General features: G+C 47.2%; 1 protein-coding gene across 9 annotated transcripts in view; it reads right to left on the bottom strand.

The window, feature by feature from the left end:
• Positions 1-25,493, bottom strand: part of ITPR1 (inositol 1,4,5-trisphosphate receptor type 1) — a 328,561-nt gene that overhangs the window by 73,206 nt on the left and 229,862 nt on the right. For all 9 annotated transcript variants that reach the window (XR_004624746.1, XM_019800455.2, XM_034658671.1 and 6 more), the window contains 2 exons: positions 6,054-6,234; positions 4,121-4,374 (listed from right to left, as the gene is read on the bottom strand). Coding sequence is in view for 8 of the 9 variants with exons in the window: in XM_019800455.2 (XP_019656014.1) it covers positions 4,121-4,374; positions 6,054-6,234 (435 nt within the window). In the remaining variant the exon portion in view is untranslated. The remainder of the gene's footprint in view (positions 1-4,120; positions 4,375-6,053; positions 6,235-25,493) is intronic.

Here is a 25,493-nt window from a genome sequence, read left to right as displayed (position 1 = left end):
GAGTGTCAAGCCAGGATCTCCCCTTCCCTAGCTCAGATCCATTTCCTCTGTCCTCTACAAAAATGGAGGGATGCCACTCCCTCGGAGGCTCACAGGAACTCTTTCTATGTTCAGGGGATAGATTTCACCCTCAGCACACACCACCTTGTCTTGTTTAGGCTAGAGAATCCTGTTCTTTTGTGGTTTTTCTTGGACGGCCAGGGACCAAGTCGAGCTGGGTGGATTGAGAAATGAAAAGACTTCAAGTCTTTTCTCATACAGACGTCAGTGGTAAGAGACCTGCATTCCTCAACCCAGTGGAAAAGCAAAGCCAGCCCCTCAGGGGAAGGATGGAAAGCACAGGCAGAACGTCTCAAGAATAGTCCTTCCCAGTAAGTTTCTAAGTTTCTTACTACTGTGGACAAAGCTTGCTTAAGGCAGCAACTGCCTGCTTGGCAAAGTCAGAAGCAGTGGCCTTATCTCTCTTTTTTTTTTTTTTTTAAAGATTTTTTATTTTTACTTATTTGACGGAGATAGAGACAACCAGCAAGAGAGGGAACACAAGCAGGGGGAGTGGGAGAGGAAGAAGCAGGCTCATAGCGGAGGGCTCGATCCCATAACGCCGGGATCACGCCCTGAGCCGAAGGCAGATGCTTAACTGCTATGCCACCCAGGCGCCCCAATATCTCTTCTAAACATTTACCAACAGGAAAGTTAAGGTTATAAATACAACAAGAAATGCTGGGCAACTTCACAAGGCCGGATTCCTTCTCTCGTGGAGTTTATTTGTACTTCTTTATACCAGGCAGGCAATAATTCTGTCCTCATGAGAAAGTCTTCTCCTCCCTTTGGTACACAAGCAAACCCTGACCTAGAGATCCACCGTCTGTTCTGGAACACTGCCAACAGGGTGGCATTCAGAGTCGGTGAATCCCACTCAAAACCATCATTTTGAGAACTAGATTTCTACAAATGTAATTTTATCGGAGCAATTTTGTCAACACCTCAGTGTGTACGACATAGTGGGAATCTTTAAAGATGGTTCTAACCGTCACCTTTGTGAATCACTGGTTTAGATCAATTGGTCTTCCAACTGGGCCCTGCAGGACCTAGGGGGATCCCTGGAAGGCCCCACCTCTCAGGGCTCTGGTAGGTAAGGGAGGAAAGGAAAGTTCTTGTGCTCTGTAGTTTCTACTCTGAATAGAACAGCTTTGCTCTCATCTGCTTTACTTAGTACATTTCTGCATAAGACCTTAAACAAAGGATTCCATGGCCAAAACCAAAAAAGTGTAAAACCACTGACTTGGATAATGTTTATGGTACTTTCAAAGATTAAGCTGCTAAGACTTTTTTTTTTTTAAGTTGCTAAGACTTTTAAAAAACATATTAAAATATACTCTACACTCCCTTCCCCCCAGTACTGTTTCCACAGAGTGATGTGTTAGAGAATCAAATTTTGGAAGGACTCATTAAAAGATGATTCTGCCCATGGCATTCTTAGGACCTTAGTTCAAAGGAGAGTTTTGTGAAGAGCTAAGGTACAAAACTAACACTGTGAAGATTTCCAAACAAGAAATGGCAAATTCATGCAACAAAAGCCTTGCTCTCCTTCCACAGTGGACTCTGGGTAGTGGTAAAGAAGGGAAATCAAGGGGTACCGTGGAGGAGTCAGAACGGGTCCATGAAAGCAGACCAGGCTTGAGAGCAAGCACGTCAGCACTGCCCCTCTGACATTCGGGGAGGGATTCTATCTGAGGCAGTCTTGTGTTGGTTCAGAACTTGGCAGTTATTGGGTCCTCTGAGAAGTCTTCCCGGACCCAGCACAGAGGGTTGGTTTGCCTGCTGTGAACCCACAAAACCCCTAAGATGACATGACTATAGCACTTATCATGCGGCCCAGCAAACTTGGGTTTCCCCGAGTGGCTCCTGCCTAAGACTCAGCTCTGTAAGGGAAGGGGTGAGGTCTCTGTCACCACCAATGCCACGCACACAGCAGGTATTCACCCAGATGACGTACAGGCATGGTCTCAACCCACTTCCCTTTAGAGCCCAAGGTCAGTGGAGATCAGTGACAGCAGTACGGGGGGACAGCACAGGGCTCTGACCACTGAGCTCAGCCTAGAAATAGCCCCAGCAGCAGGGAGGTCCCCCCCATCCACAAAGATGCCACAGTTGGCTTTGCCTTCCTGCTGGTGGGACAGCCTGGCTTTCCATGGTGTCATTCACACTCCCTTGGCCAGTCTCCCTCATGACTAATGGTGTACATATGGAAGGCGGAGAGGGCACAGTTGGTCTGCAGACAGAACACCAGCCAGTGAGACCACAATCCATCCCTGGATCTTTGAGTCATGAATTCTTTGTTCAACCCGGCTGAGCTAGGCAGTCCCAGCTCAGTGGATCTGGGGCCGACGTGGTCTAAGTCCAAAGTAGGAATATTTGAGCAACAGGCAAGAAAAGAAAAACTAACAGCCGGAATCCCACACTCAGACGTTGAGAGGGAAAGAGCAGGGAATGTCAATGGAGGAAATGAATGAACAGCAATGTGGAAAAAGAGCCCAATAGGGCTTGTGGGAAATTCTTTCATTTTTAAATATGGGCCACATTTGGCTGATGGATGACCTTGGATATACCTGCCTTTTCAAAGCTCAGGCTCTTCAGACCAATTTGATTAAAAATATATACCAGTGTAGAAGTTATTAATACTGCTGACTTCACCCAGGTCCATTTCACTGTTCTGTCTTACTGTTTAACGATGTGATTTCTTACCCAACTTTTCCAGGCACAGATTGTGTGGCAGAGCTGAAAAGTATGAATGAGTTACGGTGGCAGCCCCGAAGGGTCTGGCCATAGGTGACGTGTGAAAGGCCATCCAAGCATCTGATGGATAAAGTCAGCAAGGCAAACATTTTAAGACTGCACCTTTTCTTTGCCACTGTTTCCTTTTCCTACCATCATTATTCAAGTAACTCAACTACCACTGCCAACTTGCTTATTTTAGGAGGCAATATTCTATCTTAGTGGAGTTGTTCAGACACACTTTTCTTGTTAATCCCCAGTCCCTTTTAGGCAGAGAGGGGTGTTTTTCCCAAAAGCCAGCAGAAAAACCAGGCAATGGACAAGGCCCTGGTGTTCTAGTATGTTTCTCCTGGGCAGTGACTGGCTCCAGAGCTATGCCCATTCAATAGAAAGAAACATCTCTGGGGGCGCCTGGGAGGCTCAGTCGGTTAAATGGCTGCCTTTAGCTCAGGTCATGATCGCAGCGTCCTGGGAGCGAGCCCCACATCGGGCTCACTGCTCAGCAGGGAGCCTGCTTCTCCTGCTCCCCCTGCTTGTACACTCTTTGTCAAATAAATAAACAAAATCTTAAAAAAAAAAAAAGAAAAAAGAAAGAGACATCTCTGGAATCCATCCTTAGTCCTTCCATATAGGCTTTGCTGGTGGGAAACTCTGCAAGGGAGAAAATCAGCTCTGTCTTACCGTGGTGGTTGACCACATGAGCTCTACCATCAGGTGGCCTGGGTTCAAGTCCCAGTTTTCCACTCCCTAACTATGTCCCCTGAACCTCAGTTCCCTCATCTATAAAATGAATACGATGATATCAGCAACACTTGGCATCCACGATATCCTAAGTGCCTGATAAACCCCAGCCATTGTTATCATCCTGACATCAATATAAAAGTAAACAAAAGATTTCTGGAATAATCGGTTCAACACATATATTTGAGCACCTATTTATGTAAAACCCTGGAAGGCTACTTCATTCATTCAACCACCAAATATTTAATTGGAACTTTCTATGTATCAGATTTTTTAAGTCTAGTATATTTAATCATCCATCCGTCCATCCAGGTTTTACCTGTGCATCTATGGCAGCCTAGTGCGCGCCAGCACGCACATGCGCACACACACACACACACACACACACAGGCACATACCCACATTTCACTGTGTATGCAGTAGGCACCTATACTGGTGAGCAAGAGATTTGGTCCAGGCCCTGTAGAGATGGTGGGGAAGACAGACAAACACGTCAGTTGCCCAGATGTCAGAACCATGCTGGGTCCTCGACTCAAGGAAGCTGGTGGTGGCGAGGGGAGCAGAGATGTCTGAGGAGCGGCAAGTCCCAGGGGCCAGCCCTCACCTGCAGGTCCCGGTTGTGGTTTTCGCACAGGAGCTGTAGGAACCGGAGAATGGGCTGCATGATGGTGATGACCGCACTCATCTCCAGCTCGTCCTTGGTCTTGTCTGCCGTGGCCTGGGCACCTTCCCCGGACTGGTAGTGGTCATCGGGGTCAGCCTCCCTCCGGAAGGTGCTGAAGGCTTTCCTAGTGGCAGCAGAGGCCTCAAGGAGCTGATCTCGGACCTCTTCCGTTATTTGTGTCGAGGGCTCTTTGGCTAGAATACAAACATAAGACACTCCATGTTGTTGAGTCCTCAGGAGGACCATTCACTGCATGAAAGATAACGTTCAAAAATGTAGGTTCTGGTATTCACTAGAAATCTTCAAGGTTGGCCAAACACTCCAAGGAGTCACTTCTCTTAAGTCCTTAGGATTAAAACTGAGTCACGCCCCGCCAACTGGCTCACAGCTCTGACATTTCATCTATGCTTGCACTGTTTTAGAGGAAAAGCCTTAGTATCAGCTCTGTCAACCTCACAAACCTATATGGCTCTGGGCCTCAGTGTTCTCATCTGCAAAACAGGAAAGCATCAACGAATTCTACCTAGAGAAGCTTCTGAGAGGGTCAACATAACAGTGACTGCAACCATAATTACTGTTATTGTGGTGACAACAGGTTGAGCGCTTTCCATGGAGTACCAAGGCACTGGGTATTATCTCATCGACTCCTCAGAGTAACTCTGGGAGGTAACTAGGCATCTGAGTGAGGAGTATGGCACTTTGTAGCCCGAGTACCTGGGTTTAAATCCTGGTTCTACTGCCTAGTTGCTGCCTAGCCTTAACAAGGACAAGTCAATCTCCACTCCTCAGTTTCCTTATCTGTAAAATGGGGATAATAATTCTATCTATTTTAGAGGGTTAATTTCAGTTCCAAATGAAGTAAAGGATGTAAAGGACTTTGAACAGTGCCTGGTTCATAGAAAGTACTTAGTAAAGGTTAGCCTTTCTTCTTCTTCTCTTTATTCCCATTCTAGATCAGTGGTTATAAACTAGATCTGATTTTGCGCCCACGCCCACCCAGGGGACAATTAGCAAAATCTGAGGATGCTTCCAGTCGGCTACAGGGCAGGCTACTAGCATCTACTGGGTAGAGGCCACATATGCTGCTAGACATCCGCAGTGCACAGGACAGCCCCTCCAGAAACTCATCCTCCAGATGCCAAATGTACTGTGGCTGAGAAACCCAGTTCTAAACTTAAAAAAAGAGGCCCGGAGTGGCTCATTAACCTGTTCACAGCCATTTGACTCCAACACTGGTGCGTCTACCTACTTCCAAGTATGACTCCTCTTCGAGTGAGAGCAAAAATGAACAACTTCAGAAACTTTCAAATAAATTAGAACATAAGGGGGAGTTAGGTGTCAAATGATGGACACCAAGTTTTAAAGTGTTTGTCTTTTTTTTTTTTTTAAGATTTATTTATTTATTTTAAAGAGGGAGAGGGAAAGAGAGCACGCGTGAGTGTTGGGGAGAGGGAGAGGAGAGAGAGAATCTTAAGCAGATTCCCCACTGAGCGCGGAGCCCGATGTGGGGTTCGATCCCACAACCCTGACATCATGACCTGTGCTGAAATTAAGAGTCAAACACTTAACCAACTGAGGCCCTCAGGCCCCCTAAAGTGTGTGTCTTCCTTAACTTTCCCTACCATTGAATAGAAAATTATAGGAAAAGATTACAAGTGGACTTCCTGCCAATAAAACCTCAAGCTTGACCAAGAAGTAGGTACATAAATTTTTTATACAAGAACCACTAAAGCACGGCAGTTCAGCTCTGGTTACTTGGGAAGAATTACATTATAACCAGATTGGTTTGCTTCTCCTGAAAGCCTTAGTCGAAATACAGTTTGGAGTTTGGAGGTCCAGCTGGTGGGAGGGCCACACGCAGGGGAACACTCACCTTTTTTCCGTGATGGGGCATCCCTGTCTATTTCATCATCTTTCTTTTTATTCCCCAAGTCACTGGTGTTCACGGTCACTGTTGCTTTGATTTCCTGCTGGGCCACCTTCATTCGGTCATAGAAAACCTTGAAGAATTTTTCTGACTTCTTATCTTCTGTTAACCGGCAGAAAAAGGAGTGCTGCCGAGGAAAACCCACAGATTATCAACGCTGTGACAGACCAGTGATCTAATCCCACTCAAAACACCAAAACCTCATGGTGATCAGAGCTGGCTGCAAAACCTCACAAACGGTCTAGGTTTGGACCAAAGTTGGTTCCATGCACTATCGTTCTCTGGATTGTATGGCCTGAGGTTTCCTATACAGAGACTTTAAGCAGCCCGCCATGGGATGTCTTTGACGCAGCAGTCACACAGGCTAAGGGGTGGTGGGGAGATTCTAGCCTACTAAGAGCCTTCACATACCCAAAACAACTCCATTAACAATGGAAACGATGTATTTTTGGTGATCAGTGCAGGTCCTGTCATGTGTTTAAGGACTTCTGTGAGCCCCTCCACTTTGCACAGCCCTGTGAATATATACAGATCAGTGAGCTGTGCTGCCTGGTTCTGTAGGGCTCCAAACCAGGTTAGGATGACAAGTCCATAAGCAAAACAAAAATGTGTCAGTAAAGAGTGTTCTAGAAGCTACACAGACGGTTACATCCTAGAAGCTCAGAGCTGGCAAGGATGACAGTGGGCTAGAGTGGTCCCAAAATCTTTGTGGAAAAGGTGGTTTTCAAATCAGGTCTTGAAGGACAAGTAAAGAGTGGTTAGATGAAGAAGCTCAAAGTTAACAGGTAGCTTGCCTCTTGGATGCACATTTGTTTTTGGGCCCACTGCAAGCAATAGTATACAATGTTGATGTAAAAACACAATATGGTGTCTCAACTTCATTTATGAGTATTCTCTTTTCACCCCTTTGCAAACACCATGCTGTTGTGAATTATTTACATAAAAATACAATACGGTCATTTCCAGAGGAATAAAACAAAGCTCCAAACAATATATTTGCTTCTTCCAGTTGGATTTTTCTGCCAATTTCATATCCTCTCCCATTTGGAAAGATGGCATTTCCCTACCGAAGGTAGCCTTAGGCTTGCAATCCTAGAAAAAAGTAAAACCTTACCAGCCATTGTAGCTCCTTAACTCCTCAATCTCTCAGCCTGCCCCATCCCCCCCAACACCTGCTGCCAGATTCAGCAGGCCCGGGGAAAGCCACCCTGTGTCCATTTGCCAGAAGACAACTATAGTCACTGTGACCCTTCTTCTAGCCACCAGCCCCTATGCTGCATTGACAAATGCCAGTCTCATCTGTCGACAAAGCACTTCCTGACTGTGCTCTTTCCTCCCCTCACTGTTCTTCCTTACTTCTGGTTGTTTTCAACATACAGCACAAGATCCATCCTTCCTACTTGTGCTCCCTGGTTCTATCTTTTCCCCTCCAACAGCTCCCAGTGGCGTACAAGTCATCGCCTACCTACTGCTTGGCCTTATTCTGTGTGTCACTGAGTCCTCCCAGACTCCCACACTCTTTGAACCAAGCTCAAGTCTTTCGTGTCCTCCATTGCCCTTCACCACCTTTTCTCTTCTTTTGGGTTTCTTACTATTTCATCTATTCATCCATCATTCCATCCATTTACCCATTCATCCATGCACCTATGCATCTATCTGTTTATCCATCCATCTAGTATTTACTGTGCACCTGCCATGTGTTGGGCACTATGCCCATCATAGGAGATACAACAGTGAACAAAAAGAGGCCTGGACCCTGCCTCCCATGAAACTGGCAGCCTGGTAAGGAAAAGACACAGTAATTCAATAATCACCCTAAGGATGTTTTACTAAAATAGCCATTTATCCTTGTGAAACTGATGCAAGAGAATGCTGGCAAAGAATACTGTATCAGACACTCAGGGCCACTGTCTTGCTCTTCCTCGCTTTTCCTGGCTCTTCCCATTGCTAGGGTCCCCTCATCCTTCACTGTCCCAGTAATAGCACGTCCTCAGTGAGGCCATCCCTGATGATCCTACTGCCAGCAATTTGGCCAAATGCTTATTCTCCCCTGCAACTGCAACTGGTCTCTTGTATCTGTCATGCGCCTACTTACTGTATGTCTTACGCAGAGTGTAAGCTCCAAGAGGGCAGGTGCCTCACCTGTATGATTTACAGCTGTCTCCAGAGCATCCGGAGGGGCCCCAACACATAGAGGGAGCTTCCTAATCATTTGATGAAAGAATGAATGCAACCCAATACTTCATGGCTCCTTTTAACTACAGCCTCTCAATCAGATCCTGCTTATATTCAGTGGCTGTGCCAGAAGTAAATCCTCAGCCTAGATTAATTCTGGAAAACTGCTCAACTATGAAAAAGCAAGTTCTAACTGTTCACTTCTTTGAGAGCTGATGCATCTACAAACAAAAGGAGAGATGCAGGGACTAAGAACTCAACCTATAACCACCGAATTATGGTGACTACATTTTTTTACCAAGATAAGCCATGCAATATCTCACCCACATGGGGTCACGGGGAGACTGCACCAGAGGGGGCCACTCGGGGCAATTAACCTCAATTGCTACCCCATTACTCTTCTCGTTGCATGGAGGCAACCTAAAAAGCATCCTTTGAACAATCTGGTCACTCAAAAAAACAAAACAAAACAAAAAAGCAAATGCACTTTAAGTAGGTAAGCAAATAAATAAATAACTAAAGCCTGCCATCTGTCATTCGTAACAGCGCAACCCAGTGCAGAGCGATCGCCAGCTACAAACCGCACTGCTCAACGTCTAGCTGGTTAACCCAACAGATGTCAACTGATAGGGTCAGGGGAAGGGAACCTCTTATGAAATGGGAGAAGGGCAAGTGACTGAGGATTACACACTTCTATATATGTTTTGCAACGGCCGGTATATTTATTTTGCATTATTTATATCAGTCCTTAGTCCCTCAAGGATCTGAAGCCACTTTATAAACAGAATGTGGTCAACAAAATAAGAAAGTGGACACTAGGGTACAGAGACATGAATAAGCACAGAGAACCAGGACCAAACAAGGCTGGAGGCTGGAAGGTGGAGTCCTGTGTAAGTGCCGGAGGTCCCCAGCCACCATGCTGACATGGGAGGCGTGCTCCATCGCCGTTGTTAGTCAGCGTCAAAAGGAGAAATATTGCCAGTGCCTCGAAGGAAGGAAACCATTCCTGGATGAAGGGGTTAGAGGGCAAGCTTTCCAGTCAGAGCCCCCTGGGTCCCCTACTCACTAGCTCTGTCACCCGAGGCAAGTTACACAGCCTCTCGGAACCCACGTGGAAGGGCTGCCACAGTGCCCACAAAGCGCTTAACGCGGGGCCCGCCGAGCATCGTTTTTTGTTTTTGTTTTTTTGTTTTTGTACCGCCATCACGTTAGTATAATGTGAAAACCCCACAGTGAAGGCGTCCCCCTAAGTGGCGAGGGCAGGGTAGTGAAGTGGGAGAATCCTGTCTCTGGAGTCAGAGACACCAGGGTTTCAGCTCCGCCACTCATGAGCTGGTATCACCTTAGAAAGTGACGATCTCTCTAAAACCTAAATTTTCTCATCTGAAAAATGGGCATGGTAACAGGACCACACGGTGGTTACAGGACCACACGGTGGTTACGAAGATCTAATGAGAAAATCACGGTGATACGCACAATGATCGACATTTCCTGCCTGCTTATAAGGTGCCAGGAATCCAGAGTAAACCTTCATGTGCGTTTTCTCACACAAACATTCTAGAGAGGTAGTTATTACTCGGGTCTGAGAGATCAGGGGACCCTAAAAGATAATGGACATCAAGTATTTAGCACACCCCCGAGATGCCCACAGTGACAAATGTAACCTTGCCAAGACGCTGTGAGAGTCAAAAGCTGTCGCCTCAGGTCTCCCGCCTGAGAAGCTAAATAAAGATACTCTGGAAGGAAGAAGCTTGGTCTCCAGAAGGGAAGCAGTGCTATCTTGTGTAAGAGGAGAAGTGAAAAGTGACAGCAGCATAGAAGAACTAAGATAGCTCCCCCACAGAGGCAGAATGTGCCACGGGGATAAATCGGGGGCTGAGGAATGGAGGCCCTCAGGTGGAGGCTCCTGGAGGCAGTTATTGTCCCTCTCTGGTGCCCAGCGTGGTCTGGACTCGGCCAGACCAGGGCCCCGCACACAGTTCAAAAGCCTTTTTGTTAAACCTCTTTCTGTGATACTGTATTTGGAGGACTTGGGAGGAAAGGGGTCACCCTCCCCAGGAGTGTTTCCCCAGATGCAGGAGGGACCTCAGATCAGAGCAGGTGGGTACTTGGCCTCCAGACCTCAGGCTCTTGAAGCAGGGCCTTCTCTTTTTTTCTTTTTGTTCCATCACTCCATCCCCCAGTAACCCCTTCACCAACCCTCCCCCTCCACCAACCCTCAGAGTTTGTTTCCTAAGATTAAGTGTCTCTTATGGTTTGTCTCCCTCTCTGATTTCGTCTTGTTCTATTTTTTCCTTTCTTCCCCTATGATCCTCGTTTTGTTTCTTAAATTCCATATGACTGAGATCATATGACAATTGTCTTTCTCTGATTGACTTATTTTACTTAGCATTATACCCTCTAGTTCTATCCACGTTGTTGCAAATGGCAAGATTTCATTTTTTGACGGCTGAGTAATATTCCACTGTATGTATATACCACAATTTCTATATCCATTCATCTATCAATGAACATCTGGGCTCTTCCTACAGTTTGGCTATTGTGGACATTGTGCTATAAACATTGGGGAGCAGGTGCCTCTTTGGATCATTTATGTCTTTGGGCTAAATACCCAGTAGAGTAATTTCTGGGTCATAGGGTAGCTCCATATTCAATTTTTTGAGGAACCTCCATACAATTTTCCAGAGTGACTGCACCAGCTTGCGTTCCCACCAACAGTGTAAGAGGGTTCCCCTTTCTCAGCATCCTCGTCAACATCTGTCATTTCTGAAGCAGGGCCTTTTCCACAAGCTACTTGTCTACTTTCCTCCCTGAACCTGTGAACGACCCCTTTCTCCAAAGAAGAGCCAGTAGTGTCAAGTAGAGATCGTTCTGCTTTTCCAAAGGTTTCACTGCACCTCACCTAGCAAGTTTGAGGTAACCATTCAAAATTCACCTGGCCTAGAGCCGGCAACATTACATGGTGGTAAGAGAAGTCAGAACAGTGGATGACCCTGGGGAGTGAGTGGGGAGACTGAAGGGAAAGAAGAGAACTTTCTGGACTGAAGGAAATACCCTGATTAGGCTGGTGGTAAACAGAAAGGTGTGGTAGAAATAACTACAGCAATAATAATAAAACCTGGAACCTGTGAACATGTTACCTTCCATGGCTAAGGGAAACAAAGCTGCTGACCTTAAAAGATGGAGATTACCCTAGATTATTCAGGGGAGGCAATATGACCACAAAGGTCCTAAGAGTGGAAGAAGGAGATGGAAGAGGAGCTCAGAGTGAGGCCATCTGAGGACTCCAAGCACCACTGCAGGCTGGGAAGATGGAGGAAGGGGCCGTGACCTGAGGAACACAGGCAGCCTCTACTGGAAAAGAAAAGGAAACGGGTTCTCCCCTGGAGACTCCAGAAAGGAACACAGCCCTGCCAACACCTGGATTTCGGCCTAGTTAAGACTCATGTCAAACTTGTGAGATAGAAAGTCTGGCTGTTTTAAGTCGCTAAGTTTGTAGTAAATTGTTACAGCAGCCATAGAAAACGGATACACGTATGCACATTTGTCAGATCTGATCGAACCATACACTTAAAATCTATGCATATTATAGTACATGAATTATGTCACAATGAAAAGGGAGAGAGGAAAAGAAGATCGGCTTTGCTCCCAGAAAGCTAGAGAATGATAGAAAGTTGTCCAGAGAAGGGGCCACCCTCTGAGGCCATCTCTGCCGGCAGAGGGATCTGTGTCGCTACCCTCACAGCTGACCTTTCTTCACCGTCCACGCATCTTCAAAACACATGTGGCTTCAAAGCCCCTTCCATGTGAGCTGTCTTGAGAGCGTCTTAGGAGACTGCCAAGACAGTATCAGCGTTTATCAATCGGTCCTGTTCTAGATCAGAGATGGGTTGGGAGGTCTGGTGCTTCTTGCTCCCCTCCCCCCCCGACCCTGGGGCTCTTGCTACCATCCTGCCTTTTTGAGGAACACACGGAAGACCAGCCCCTGTGGTAGGACAGGGAACTCGAAGGCTGGTTTGGGGGCAGACACACAAGCACCAACCCCAACATCACAGACAACAGGTCTGCTTGGCATGGCTTTAAGGAAGGGGAGGGAGCAGGTAAGCAAGTGAGCACGGGCAGCGGCTACCTCTGCGGTGGCTCTGGAGGGCCATGGTGGGAGGGGACCTAGGCGTGGCTGTCCTAAGCCAAGCTGAAAAACCAGAATCGCAAAAAAGAAATTACAGATCACAGAATGTGAAAGCGGGAAGCACTCTATTCCAGCAGTTTCCCATATTGTTCCCAGCAGAGAAACCCATTCTTTCTCCCTCTGCAAACACCACCTTAGGGAAAGACCCCACGTTTGAGAGAGGTAGGGGCAGAACTGTTCGGCTGGAAACAGAGCGGGAAGGACCCTCTCTCTGCCACTGTAACTCCTTGGAGCTGCAGGGCTACAAAGAACGTTGTTTGGATACCACCCGTTGAGTCCAGCCCTCACATTTTACAGAGGAGGAAACTGAGGCCTAAGGCGGGGGGAAGAGACTTGCCCAGGCCACACAGAATCTTTGTCTCTGACTGTGCAAGCCACTCACTTTTGACCAGGCTGGTTTGTGGCTGGTTGACACAATGACCGAGGGCATGTTCTTACCCTTGGTAACTGTCAAGTGGACAGTTTGCCCTCCTTGGGCTGCTTAAGCTGTAGAGAGACTCAGGAACTGAGGTCTTAGTTTAAAATAATAATGCAAACATCCTTTCAGATCACTAGAAAATACTAAGGTATTGCTTAATTAGCCCAGCAGACACAACTATGGCCACACAAGTCTTTGCAAAGAAGTGGAGCATGGTTGATGACAAGCCCACCTGGCTTCTCAAATAAGAGGCAGCCTGGAGTTAGAGACTAGAAGACAGTGGCAGCTATCCTAGTGACAGGCAGGCAGTGTGTGGGAGGGGCTGGGTGGACACTCCTTTCTTTAGGTGCAAGAGGTCACAGTCTCAATTACACTGCAGACAAGGGGTCCCTGGAGAAGCATGGGAGACAAAGGCCTGCTCCATGCACTGGACACACACCAGGAAAGGCGAGCACATGAGCACCTTCTTGAAAAGTCATCTTCTCCAGAGTTCACAGATTTGGGGGGCAAAGAGAGACTTTGTACCCCAGAACACAGAGCCAGCCAGCCTGCACCTATAGGAACATAAGGCCTTTCTGAAGGGAAAAGCCCTTTATGGGCATCTTAACTAAAAGAATGGAGAGTGGCAGGCAGCAGAGGTAAGACACGATCCAGGATGGAGTGTGACAGGAGCAGGGATGGTCTGGGGGCAGTAGTCCACAGCGCCACTGGACAGCTTCGAGGCTTTGGTCCTGCCCCACAGGAAACCATTTCCACCCTGAGGCTGGCCCACCCTCCAGAGGCCCTTGTGCTGGGCCTGGAGGGAATCCAGAGAATGAGCTTTTCCATTTCATTGCCTAGTACCACATGACCTGACCACCACAGCCCATGACATTCACTCTGGTCACTTATCTGCTGCAAAATGAATTAAGTTCTCAGACTGAGTCCAAGAATTTAAAACATGTGACTGCCGAACAGTGCTCAATGCTTGAACTTCCAGGGGCTGATGAAAATTCTTCCCTGGAGTCTGATTTTTCTCTTTTCACCCAGTGTCTGAAACACAAGGACATCAGACTTGGCCTTGGGAGTCTCGGGGACTTGAGGGAACATCTTCGACCAGACCTTCCCGGCTTGAACAGGTGCTCTGCAGGTGTCAAGAGGGGCAGCTGTGGCTACCAAGGCTACGAATGGCTACCTGTGGAGTTCTCTTCCTGAGCCTGTGGTTAACTGAGCAGTCACTGTTTCCGGGGCCCCCCTTTCTATAAATTATGTTACAGTGAATGGTCACTGAACACTTTATATTTTCCAGGCACCGCCTAAGTGCTTTATAGATATTACCTCATTTAACCCTTGTAACTATCCCATGACGTATGTACTAATACTAACCCCGCTTTAAAGATAAGGAAACTGAGGCTCAAAGAGGTTAAATAACTTGCCAAGTCACACAGCTAGGAAATGGTGGCAGTGGCCCAGGACTCAGGCCTCCCTTCTCTACCGCGTCAGCCCATGCTCGCGACCTCTCTGCTTTGTGAAACACCTCTCATCTGAGCAAGAGTTTGTCAACCTCTAAACACCTCCTGGCTTTTTATAATCCACCCCCACCACCACGCCGGGTCTCTCAGCTGCACAAACACAGACTATTCTCACAGTAAAGAATAGCTGTGGTAGATACACATGTGAGCTCCCCAACTTTCCTGTGAGGCCTGATGCACGCACTTTGTTCAGATGGGCTCCCAAACAAGCCCCTTCTGCCCGTTGAAGATTGGCCAGGGCTGGGGGTTACATGGTAGCAAAACCACTGACACACAATGACGGCTATAGGTTTTGAGTCCTTGTCTTAGAAACCAAGGACAACAATCAAACCCCAGGATCATGGACCATGAACTAAGTGATAAAGCACAGGTGGTTAGGCACCGCCGCTTGGAGAACCGGAAGTCTGGAAACCTCAATTTCAGCCTTCACTCCTCACTAAGCAGCCACGTGATCTTGGGCAATTTACTTAAGAGTGTTTATGCCCTGGGTTCCTTATCTGAAAAACTAGACTCTTACCACCTGCCTTGTCTGCATTACGTGGAAGCTAGGGGCCCATCAAGGTTGCAGTTATGAAACATTATGTGTGAAAAAACACTTTGATTACTATGGGAACCTATTCAAATGTAAGGTGCTGCTGTTATCTATCAATTCCCCTTTCAAAGGAAAGGTATTAGAACGTAAGATAGTAAGATACGTGGCTCAACCTGTATGCTGGGTGTTCCATACTGACCAAAGTCTAGTGTCCACAAGACATCCAATGATAAACTATGCTAGCTGATACTGGCAGGTCAAGATGGTCTCTAAATGGACAGCAAAAACACAGTGAAGAGCAGTTCTCAGTAACTGTCACAATAAAGGAAACTGAAAAAAAAAAAATCCAGCTGGAATTTCACTATAGAAGCCGTTCAGATTCCCTTAGACATAAAAATAAACAATTTTGCTTCTGTTTCTCAAAGTTTAATGTAAGGCAGAATACAAGCTTGGTGTCAGACCCTTCTTGCAGATAGGCCCTAAACACGCAACATGAACTATTTTTCCATTATCGTTTTTTTTTTAACCATTCCTTAGAAAAAGTATGATATAATGAAAGAGTCTAATAATTAATAAATTGGGCATTAAGAATCAAACACTCCCCTGGTATAAGTTATCACTCTAGGAAGGATATGTTTTGCAAGGTTCGGTGGGTTTTAACCAGGAAGCACCTGGAGCTTTCAGCTCACCAGGCTCCGTGAGGATGCCTCTAGCTTCAGTGAGTTCAGTGGTAAAATAAACTTCGAAGCAGAAAAGATAGGAGTGATGAAGCAAACCAAGTCTACACTAGAAAGATATCCCCATTTCAAGTTCATTTTTCTCAAAGAAAGTTCTCCCTGGCCTAAACCGTAGAGCTGTCTCATGAAGACTTAGACACGAACGCCCTGCTTCCACAGCTCTGCCGTGCCAGGGCCGACGGAAGCCGCCTTCTGGGTCACACCTGCCTTCTAAGGCCTGAGCGAAACGCTGGAGGACGTGGAGCTCCTCACTCAAAGTCGTCTGGTCACTGAGCTCCACGTAAGGGCCTGAGCTCCAAGGTCAAGGCCAAAGCAGTGGCTCTACATGACTCTTTTCAGGGTGAATTAATCAATTTTAGCAAGCAGTAAAGTCCAACCTGTTCTATAAGAACCACTTTTCTCCTAGGATAGAAAGCTTAATACCTCTCCGTTTTTGTCTCCAGCGCCCACAGGGATCAGCAGCTGTGGAGAAAGTCTGCCCTATTTGGTAAGCAGGCTGGTCCCCTCTCAGTGTGGACCAAAACACTGACAGTTTTCACATATTCACCACCAACAACCAACAAACTGTACTTCCTAAAATAATTTTTTTAAGGTGTTCTCTTACAAAGTTCCTGTATATGTGTAGGTAAACTATAAGCAAATATCTCTAGCAGTATTTAACAGTAAAATCAAACAGATGTCAGAAAAGCAGGTAGGGCATTCTTCTAGAGGACCCTGGACCTTTGACCCAGGGACAAGACATCAAGGAGACTCCAAATCTTCTCTGGGTTCAATTCTCGAACCTCCTTATGGATGCCAAAAGCCAGCATCTTTTGTGATGTGTACTGGCAGCTGTCTCTTCCAGCCAAAGACGGAAGAGAAACACAGAAAAGCCTCCAGAGACAAACAAAGACGACCAGTGGAATGTGAAGTAGATCCAGCCCCCAACATCGCCTGACGCCGCACAGCACTATGGGACGGGCCTCCTTGGGAATCTTCCTCAAGTGCAAGAAGGCACTGTGGTTGCTCTTCACGTCAGCATGAGGCTTAGAAAAAGGAAAGGTGGTACGCAGCAAAGGAGACTTGGACCTCAGGAAGGACTGTTGCTAAAGCACTCAGGAAGGTTTTAGAATCTCGGCGCAGGGACATCTACTCAACTGAAGAAGATGTGGGACAATCTCAAGTGCATGTCTGGGGCTGCAGGAGGTGCCCTCCAGAGCTGATTCTATGACTCAGTGAAAAAGTAACTTCTGGCGGTTAGGGTGAGACTCTCAGGTCCCATGTCGCCTGCCCACAGACTTGCCATGGGGGACACAGAAGCCTTCTCTGTGAGCCTCCGACCTGCACGAGGCCTGAAAAGAGATGTGTGGAAAACTCTACCACCAAAAATTTCGACCATGCCCCCAGAAAGAGAGCACGGGGTGCCGAGGTCGAATTTGCCTGTTCCTTCCCACTTCACTTGGGGGTTCAATCTGTGCTAGTGAGAAAGAGGACTAACACAGGAGCCAGAGGGGAAGGACTTTGATCTTTGGTCTTATTTCCATTCTGTATCCTGAGGGCAATTAATCAACAGTGACCGATTTCTCCTGCCCTAAAAGTTACAAGGTTCCACAGGGCATCCAACCTGAGCTCTGCATCCATGTCAAGAACAATCTTTTGCACACTCATTTCCTGTGTTTGCACAGACAGTGGCAGGGGTCAGAGAAAGGGCCGTGTATCCTGCAGCCTTTGCAAGGTAGAAGTGGATGGGGAGGGGGCACTGAGGAGCTGGGTGGGTTTGGAAAGTTCATTTCTTAACCGGCAGCATCCCTTTCCTCACCTGTAATGGAGGAGGGGGGAGGGTAAGTTGCCACCTGAGAGGCCTGTTGGATGGAGTAAAGGCGGTAACACAGGGAAAAGCCCAGCAGATGCCTGGCACCTGGTAGGTATTTTATACCAGTCACTTTCCCTTCCATGCTCTCAGCAAACCTATGACAAATCCACTCAACCATAAAATCCAAAGAAAAATAAATATACCCTGGCCTGCCAGGGGCAAGGACACTGGCTGGCAAATAGCAAAACATCAATCAAAGCGAGTGCCTTCCTGATGGAGGTCCCACAGTCACCCTCAGTCCTCTGCTCAATTCCACCAATTCTCAGGTGACAGACCCCTGTGGACCCCAAAGGAAAAGCTCCAGGACTTGCATATCCCAACCCCGCAGGCCCATTTCACCAGGTGCTGGCTCATCAGGTAGCTTCCCTGTGGCTGCGGAGAACATCCTTGGGTCGGGCAGTAAAACGTACAGCTGGCCAAATGGATGGAGATGGCGGGATGAAATTACACAGCATTCATCTGTGTAAGTGCTGCTTAATATATTATGGCTTTGGCATCAGTAACATGTATGCAAGTGAGTGACGGCCCGAGCCAACTTGGTGCCCTTTAGAAGCACTGACTAGGGGCTGGCAGTCAGGTTGCCTGATGACAAGCCTATTACTGGGGTCCAGCCGTCATTTCATTCCTGCTCCCCCTGTTGCTATGCTTCCACCACCTTGGCCTCCTCCAGCTCTGGCAAGAGGCCAACCCCATGCCAGCCTGTCTGTCTGAACACTCTTGCCCTCTGCTCATGTCTGGTTCTCTTATCTGTTAGGTTTTAGTTTAAAGGGCACCTCTTTAGAGAAGCCTTTCCTGACCTAAGTGGGTTCTCCTTGATGCTCTGTGCCCTGGCTGTTTCCTTCCTCATGCTTCTCCCAGGGTGTTAGTTATTGAACTGGTATACTAGCCATGTCTCCCACTAGACTGTAAGCTCCTGGAGGGCAGACCCGAACTGACCTCAACCCTGACTGTATCACGGCCAATTCATACAATGCCTGGAACCCGCCAGGTGCTCAAGACGTGTTTGCTATCTTGATGAATGCACAGTAATCCTGAAGGGGTTTATTTCCAAAAACCTTCAGTTGAATCGAGATTTGCACCATGGCAGCTAAAGTTTAACTCAATAACCCAAAGATCCCCACCTGTGAAAGCCCCATGTCCTGCCAAATGGAGACAATGAAACATGCCAAGGACTGGGTGAAGGCGGCTGATGTGCCCTTCGCGCCTCTCAGAGGCTTATCGGGTTTGTACACATGCCTCTGTGAAGGGCTCAGGCTGGCTGGAGATCCTTAATCCATCTAGTTAACTGTTAACTACTCTGGCCTCACTGACACCTGTATTATGAACTATGGAGCAGGAAGGACAATCATTTGTGTGCCTACCATCTCAGAACCTGGCTCGCTCCTGGACAGGATAACTACCCAGGCTCTGGGCTGAACAGTTTGTGGGCTTATGTTGCAAGGAGGCTAATAAAAACACATTTCTCAAACACCGTATGGTGAGGGCAACTGAAATACATCCTCCTCAAATGCAATATACTTTTTTTTTTTTTAAGTCCCAAATGCAAAGGGAAACAAGTGGCTTGAAGACATTAGATGGTTTATAAGACTAGCCTGGTCAGTGTCCGGGCCATCTCGATGGATAGTTTAAAGCTCAGCCACGGGAAAGTGATAGAAACAGCAAGAGAGCCTCTGCCAGTCTCAAAAAGGAACTTAGGGGACCCTTAGGAAATGTAAGTGGGTACAGATTTCCCAGTGAAAAGAAAGGTTGTGACAGAAGTCCCAAAGCCATTTGTGAATGTCAATTAGATTGTGAGGCCCAGCCTCCATGCTGGTGGACGAGGTGTCTTTCCTATCCCCACGTCAGGATTCAAAATGCTGGCAGTTTCTAATGAGAAAAGATTTTCAACCACGAAGTTAACTCTGCTGGAAGAGCTCCAAAGGGAAAGTCCCTCCAGTTACTCGGAGAAAAAAAAAATTACCTTCTTGGTTTGGAATCTGGGGATATTTTATGCAGATGTCTCTAACAGAAGTTAATAGGGGGAAGTCAGCTTGCCTTTGATTATTCAAACAGGCTACTGCTATTAAGAGTTGCACAACTCTTGGGCAAGGCAGGGGTGGGTTTTGGCTTTTTTTTTTTTTTAAGCCTGTCCTCGTGGGAACTGCTTTTTCTTTTCTAAGAACATTTCATTAAAACGTCCCTACTCACATCTTTTCAATACCTCAGCTCTGGCGGGAATGTGGATGGTCATGCAGGCCCATCTCAAAGGCTCTGTGGTGGGCACTCCTGGGGGCTGCCGCAGATGACTTCTCAGAATGCCAGTTCCACTTCCCTGCTGAGAACTGGGTGGAGCCACAACCCACCCCCCACTTTTTTTTTTTTTTTTTGGTGCAGGCTGATTAATTTCAACTGCAACCTTCAGGTAACAGAAATTGCCCAAGCTCCAGGAATTATCACTGTGGGACAAACACATTCTCTTGTTTTCATGTGGTTCTATTTTATAATGTGCTAGGTGAGACAGGAGACATCCACCCGCCCAGGGCAAGAGCACACAGGAAAATGTAGGGAAATACAAACAGCCCTTCTCCTTTGGGGCATAGCAATTGTTCCTACGACTGACAATGGAATCCACCCGGTTTGGGGGCAATCCAACAGGGAAGAGTAAGCTTCTATTGGGTGCGATTAAAGACTTCTGGGATTGGTCCCTATAATGGAAGGGCTGGGTATTTAAAAAAAAAGAAAATCAGGGGCGCCTGGGTGGCACAGCGGTTAAGCGTCTGCCTTCGGCTCAGGGCGTGATCCCGGCGTTATGGGATCGAGCCCCACATCAGGCTCCTCCGCTATGAGCCTGCTTCTTCCTCTCCCACTCCCCCTGCTTGTGTTCCCTCTCTCGCTGGCTGTCTCTATCTCTGTCAAATAAATAAATAAAATCTTTAAAAAAAAAAAAATAAAAATTAAAAAAAATAAAAAAAAAGAAAATCAGGGGAAAAGAAATAGGGGAGGGTGAACACAATATACCTTAGCAGAAACTCTTCTGATGTCCTGGAGCTACACAATGGAGAGCTTTTTTGTGGGGGGGAGTGGCGGGGGGTGGGGGAGGAAAAATATTCTGTTTCCGGAGACAGCTCCAAGAATCAGGAGTAGGTGTGAGAAACAAGGAAGCTTACAGATTAAAAAGAAAGAAAGAAAGAAAAGGGGGGAAAGGAAGGAGTCAGGGAAGGGGGGAGTGAGATCTCTGAGAGACAGGGGAATTAAAGAACACCATGGCAACAAGTCCGTCCACCTACCCTGGCCGCCCACCCACAGCCAGATTCTTTGCTGACGCACTTGAGAACAAGCTGGTTCCTACCAGCTCAGGAAGGTGAGCAAACCCAGAGAGCTCATTAAATCCCTTCTCAGCGACTCTTGTCTGCCTGCAGATAGTGAGCAAGGAGGATATAAATAGAAGTTATATAACATCTCTTTGTTGATTCCTGTGCTTACCAAAAAAATGCAGCATGACCTTGTTTTTTCTGAAGCATTTTCCTCGGCCTACTGGTTGAGGACTTTAATCAAGTTAGGGATCATCTTAAAGTTTAAACAGCAGGATATAGATTTCTAAGTTAAGGGTGCTCAGGACAATCAGCCAAGCTTGGAACCCTCGGGGTCAGGTCTTGCTCAGGTATACAAAAATATCCAATAGCTATAAAAAAAAAATCTTGAGGAATTATATAGCATCTTCTTAGAACACTTCCTGATCATGCTAGGGGTAATATTAATTCCCAAGAGCCAAGAACCATTAATAAAATGGCTTCTCGGGTTTTCTAAAGGAGATCAGAGCACTTAAAAAAAAAAATATATATATATATTTAAAGCTAACTGATGGCTTCTAAATGCCTCCAGGCATAATCAGTGCTCCTTTTCTTTCTTAAAAGGCAAGACATTAAGAGTCCAGTGGACTAAAAAGGCCTCTTCCTCAGAGACGCCTTCAGAAGTGAGCACTGCAGGGAGACACAAATGTGCCCTGAAATCCAGCCCAACCTGGCCGGCTGTGCAGTGCCTGCTGGGGCTTCTGAACAGACTGCCCCTTTGGCGCCTTGGCATGGAGGAACTGAACAGGAGCGCGTGCTTGCAGGACGGCTGCAGAGCTCCGTGACTCTGATACCTCGCCTAACCTGTTGATGCCACAAAACTCTTTTAGAAACTGTTGCCATGGGAACTTGTCCCTCTCAGGCATTCGTCAAGAAATGTCACGGGTGCTAGAGAATTCAATGCCCTTGGTCTCAGTGAGCTTTCTCTGAGTCTCGGAAAGTGCTGCTACGACCAAGAGGACGTTCAAACCTATGACGCAAGGGTTTTGAACACAAACATCTTGGAAGGACAGGGGTTCATCACATAGGGCGGCGGGGGCGGGGGCATGGTTGTGCTAAGAGAGCCTGAGAGTATATATAGGCCCTGCTAAGCATTTACATTCTTTTATACACAGTGTTTTCCATGCATCGCCTCAGCTCAACGAAGACCCTGAAAAGGCTCTAAGTAGCTCAGACAGTGACCCCAGCAAGAGATGCTGTGGCTGTCACCCCTACTAGGGGATTTCCTTTCCCATCAGAACTGGTGGGTGGGCAACAACACAGTCATGCAGAAATTCGGGCAGGACAAGAGTCTACATCCCGTCAAACCCCTGAACCCCTTGTCTGGGGACAGTCACTGCAATGCCTCAGCCCATCTTAGCTGAATTCCATGAGCCTCCTGCCTTCTCCTCTTATAAATTCCTGCCAGAAAAACAGGCTCTACCTTCTACAATATGAACAGTGCAGATCTGGTAGGAACCAACACATCTCCATGTCCCGACGCAGCAATGTTGCCAGGTAACAAATGTAGAAATATACTCAGAAAACTGTATGTGACAATACACACAACCTCCGCGCTCCAGCTGATAACCGAGGGAGTGCTAAAACACCATGTTCTCTTAACACTTGGGCTTCGGGTGTGAAAATAAAATTAAACGGGATACTTCCTCTTGTAAATATAAGACAGGCATACAACTCACACATGCATCCACTAATTGGAAATAGTAGAGGGGTTTGCGACAGCCATCTGCAATGCACTCTGGCTTTCACTCCCCACTCTCCCCGCCAACATGAATTCCAGAAAACTCAAAGAAACATAGCTGAGCAAGAGCCCTTCTTATGTCAGGGACAAGTTCACCTCAGACCAGAGAAAGCTACTCCATAAAGAACACCAGTGGAAACTAAAGAAAAGCTCATATGTTAGTATAAAACTCATCATTGTATGGATTTGTAAGATGACTTTGAAAATTCATGGTATGACCAAGGAGGGATTCCTTGCCTCTTGGTTGAAGTAACCAATGCTTCCTAGCCCCAGCCCCAATGGTAACAAGACAGACACTGCTCTCCAGTGTGCATAACCTCTCAGTGAAAATGGAGCACTGAGTTAACTCCCTGGCATTGGAGTTTCAACATCAGGGCTCTCTAGCATGGGAGAGAGATGAGAGATGTTTGAGAGGCCGACTTGGGTTCGAATCTCAGCTTTGCTAATTGGGTGACTTTGGGTCCTTGCTCAGTGGGGAGCCTGCTTCTCCCTCTGCCTGCCGCTCCCCCTGCTTGTGTGCACACTCCCTCTCTCTGACAAATTTTTAAAAAATCTTTTAAGATTTTATTTATTTATGAGAGAGAGCAGGTGCACAAGCAGGGGGAGTGGCAGGGAGCCTGATACGGGGCTCGATCCCAGGACCAGAGATCACGACCTGAGCCGAAGGCAGTTGCTTAACTGACGAGCCACCCAGGCATGCCAGCTCTGGCTCTTTTGAGACTCACCTTCGTCCTCTGTAACTGGAGCTATCGGACCTAGCCCAGGTAAAGTACATAACAGTGCCATGTGCAGCTGCTGTCTTAGAATGGGCACCCTTTCTTTTTCCTTCCCCCAAAATGAATATTCTTCAACCAACCAAAGACTCAAATATGGGGAGAATCCAGTGCACTGAGCCTCTTTGTGCAAAATGAGTAAAAGCCGAGCTCTAACAAGCCTCACATTATGCCAGAGCGCATGTGCTTCCTTCGATGCAAGTAAAAACCAAAAATTGTTAATAATGTCATCTAACCTTTCATAGAAACCCTAATTAAACAAGCCGCCTCTGTCTCCACAGAGAGGAAGTTATGCAAGAGAGTTTCCTCATCATTAACTTTCATAGACCTGGGAACTTGGAACTTGTTAGAGGTGAAGCGGCATGTATAGCACTTAGAGTTTTTATTTGGCAAACAAGACAGCAAGCCTAAAAGAGAAAGACTTTCACGGTTTCCTTCTCTGTCGTTCATAGGCCAGTATGATAACCAAAGCACAGACGCCAGCCACACACACTGTCTTCTGCTCTATTCAGAAGGCACAGCACCCTCCACAAACAGTCTCTCTGCCAAAAGACCAACCGAGAGTGAAGCCACAAATCCCACTTTGCCTGATCAACAGAGGTGTGGTCCTCAAAAGGGGTCCAGAGCCCCTTTCCTTGGTCCCCGGCCAGGGAGGGGGATGTGGGCCACGTCTGTGCCAAGGAAATTAATGGAGGCTTCTCATACAGGGAGGCAGCAACACAGAGAGCTGAGACCTCAGGCTGTGGCAGGAAATAAACCCAGACACAATTACCAGCTAGCTCGGTGACCCTGAGCAAGTAACTTGACCTCTTGGGTCCTTTATTTCCCCTTTAGCAAAAAGGGGTCATGGCAGCACCTACCCACGCAGGATCACCATAAAGAGTAAATGAGATCAGGTGGAGAAGGCATGTGGCCTAGCTCCTGGAACATGAACATTCAGATTCTGGTCCTCATTACTATTACTACTATCTGCAGTTATTATGATGAAGGAAAAATAGACCCTGAATGTTCCTGGCACCACAAGGATATTCCTCCAAATTCACATTATGTATTTATTTCCCTTGGACTCAGCTAAACTTAACTCCCTTCCACCCCTTATAGAAGGGGCCCCGTTATAGTTGTTACAACCACTAACCACGCATGTTCACATCCTAATGCTTATATTCAAAAAAGGATAATAAGGCTAAAGCATTACAGTGGCCACAGAGGGTCAGAACTTGTATACGTTCGGTGAATGTTTAGAACATGTAATGAACACCCACCACGGTCCAGGTGCTGGGGAGTCAGACAGAAACTTGATCCTGGAAGAAATTACATTCCTGGGTGGGTGAGTGGAGAGAGAAACGTACAACCAGAAAGTAACCATGAGCAATTACTATGTATTAGGCAGCACGCTGAGCTGAGCGCTTCCCATACATCTCAGCTAGTTCTCAGAAGGACCCTATGGAGTAGGGTTCCCTCCACTGATACGTTATGTACAGGCTGAGTTCCCTGCATCTCACACACACAGGGACTTTTCTACGGAACTTGGGGGTGAAGACAAACTTGGTTTCTGTTCCCTTGGGTCTTACAGTGAACCTCCACCTGAAGTGTGGTGACTGCTGTAGTGAATGAAGCCCAGAGGTGGAGACCACCACCCCTGCCTCAGGGGATCAGGGGAAAGTTTCTGAGCAGGAGGCATTTCCGACAGGGCTTGGGAAGTATTCCAGGCAGAAGGAACGGGGCCGTCCCACAAAGAGCATAGGCATCTGAGCACACAGAAGGGACTGACAAATGAACAGATGCGGCTGCAGGACAATGAGAGTGGGGGCGTGGGTAGAGAAGTCCAGGCAGGGCCAGACCATGCCGGGCACCACGGGATTTCATCATGGTGGCAATGGACTCCAGCATCTGCAGAAGGCTGGTAAGACAGGAGATGAAGTGGTGAAGCTTCTGCTTGGGGGACATCATTGACAGTAGCATGTAAGAGAGAAATGCCCAGAGGCAGGGAGGCCTCTAAGAGGCTATCCCAGTTATCCAGGTGAGAAACAATCAGGCTCAGAACTCGGACAGCCCCCTTTTGGCAGGCGGTATAGCCTGGTGGCCAGTAGTAGGAATTCTGACGCCAGAGTGCCTCATTTCAAATCCTA

Source organism: Ailuropoda melanoleuca, chromosome 4 (genome assembly GCF_002007445.2).
Source record: "Ailuropoda melanoleuca isolate Jingjing chromosome 4, ASM200744v2, whole genome shotgun sequence".
NCBI classification, from domain to species: domain Eukaryota; kingdom Metazoa; phylum Chordata; class Mammalia; order Carnivora; family Ursidae; genus Ailuropoda; species Ailuropoda melanoleuca.
This window is presented reverse-complemented; position numbering and strand designations above follow the sequence as displayed.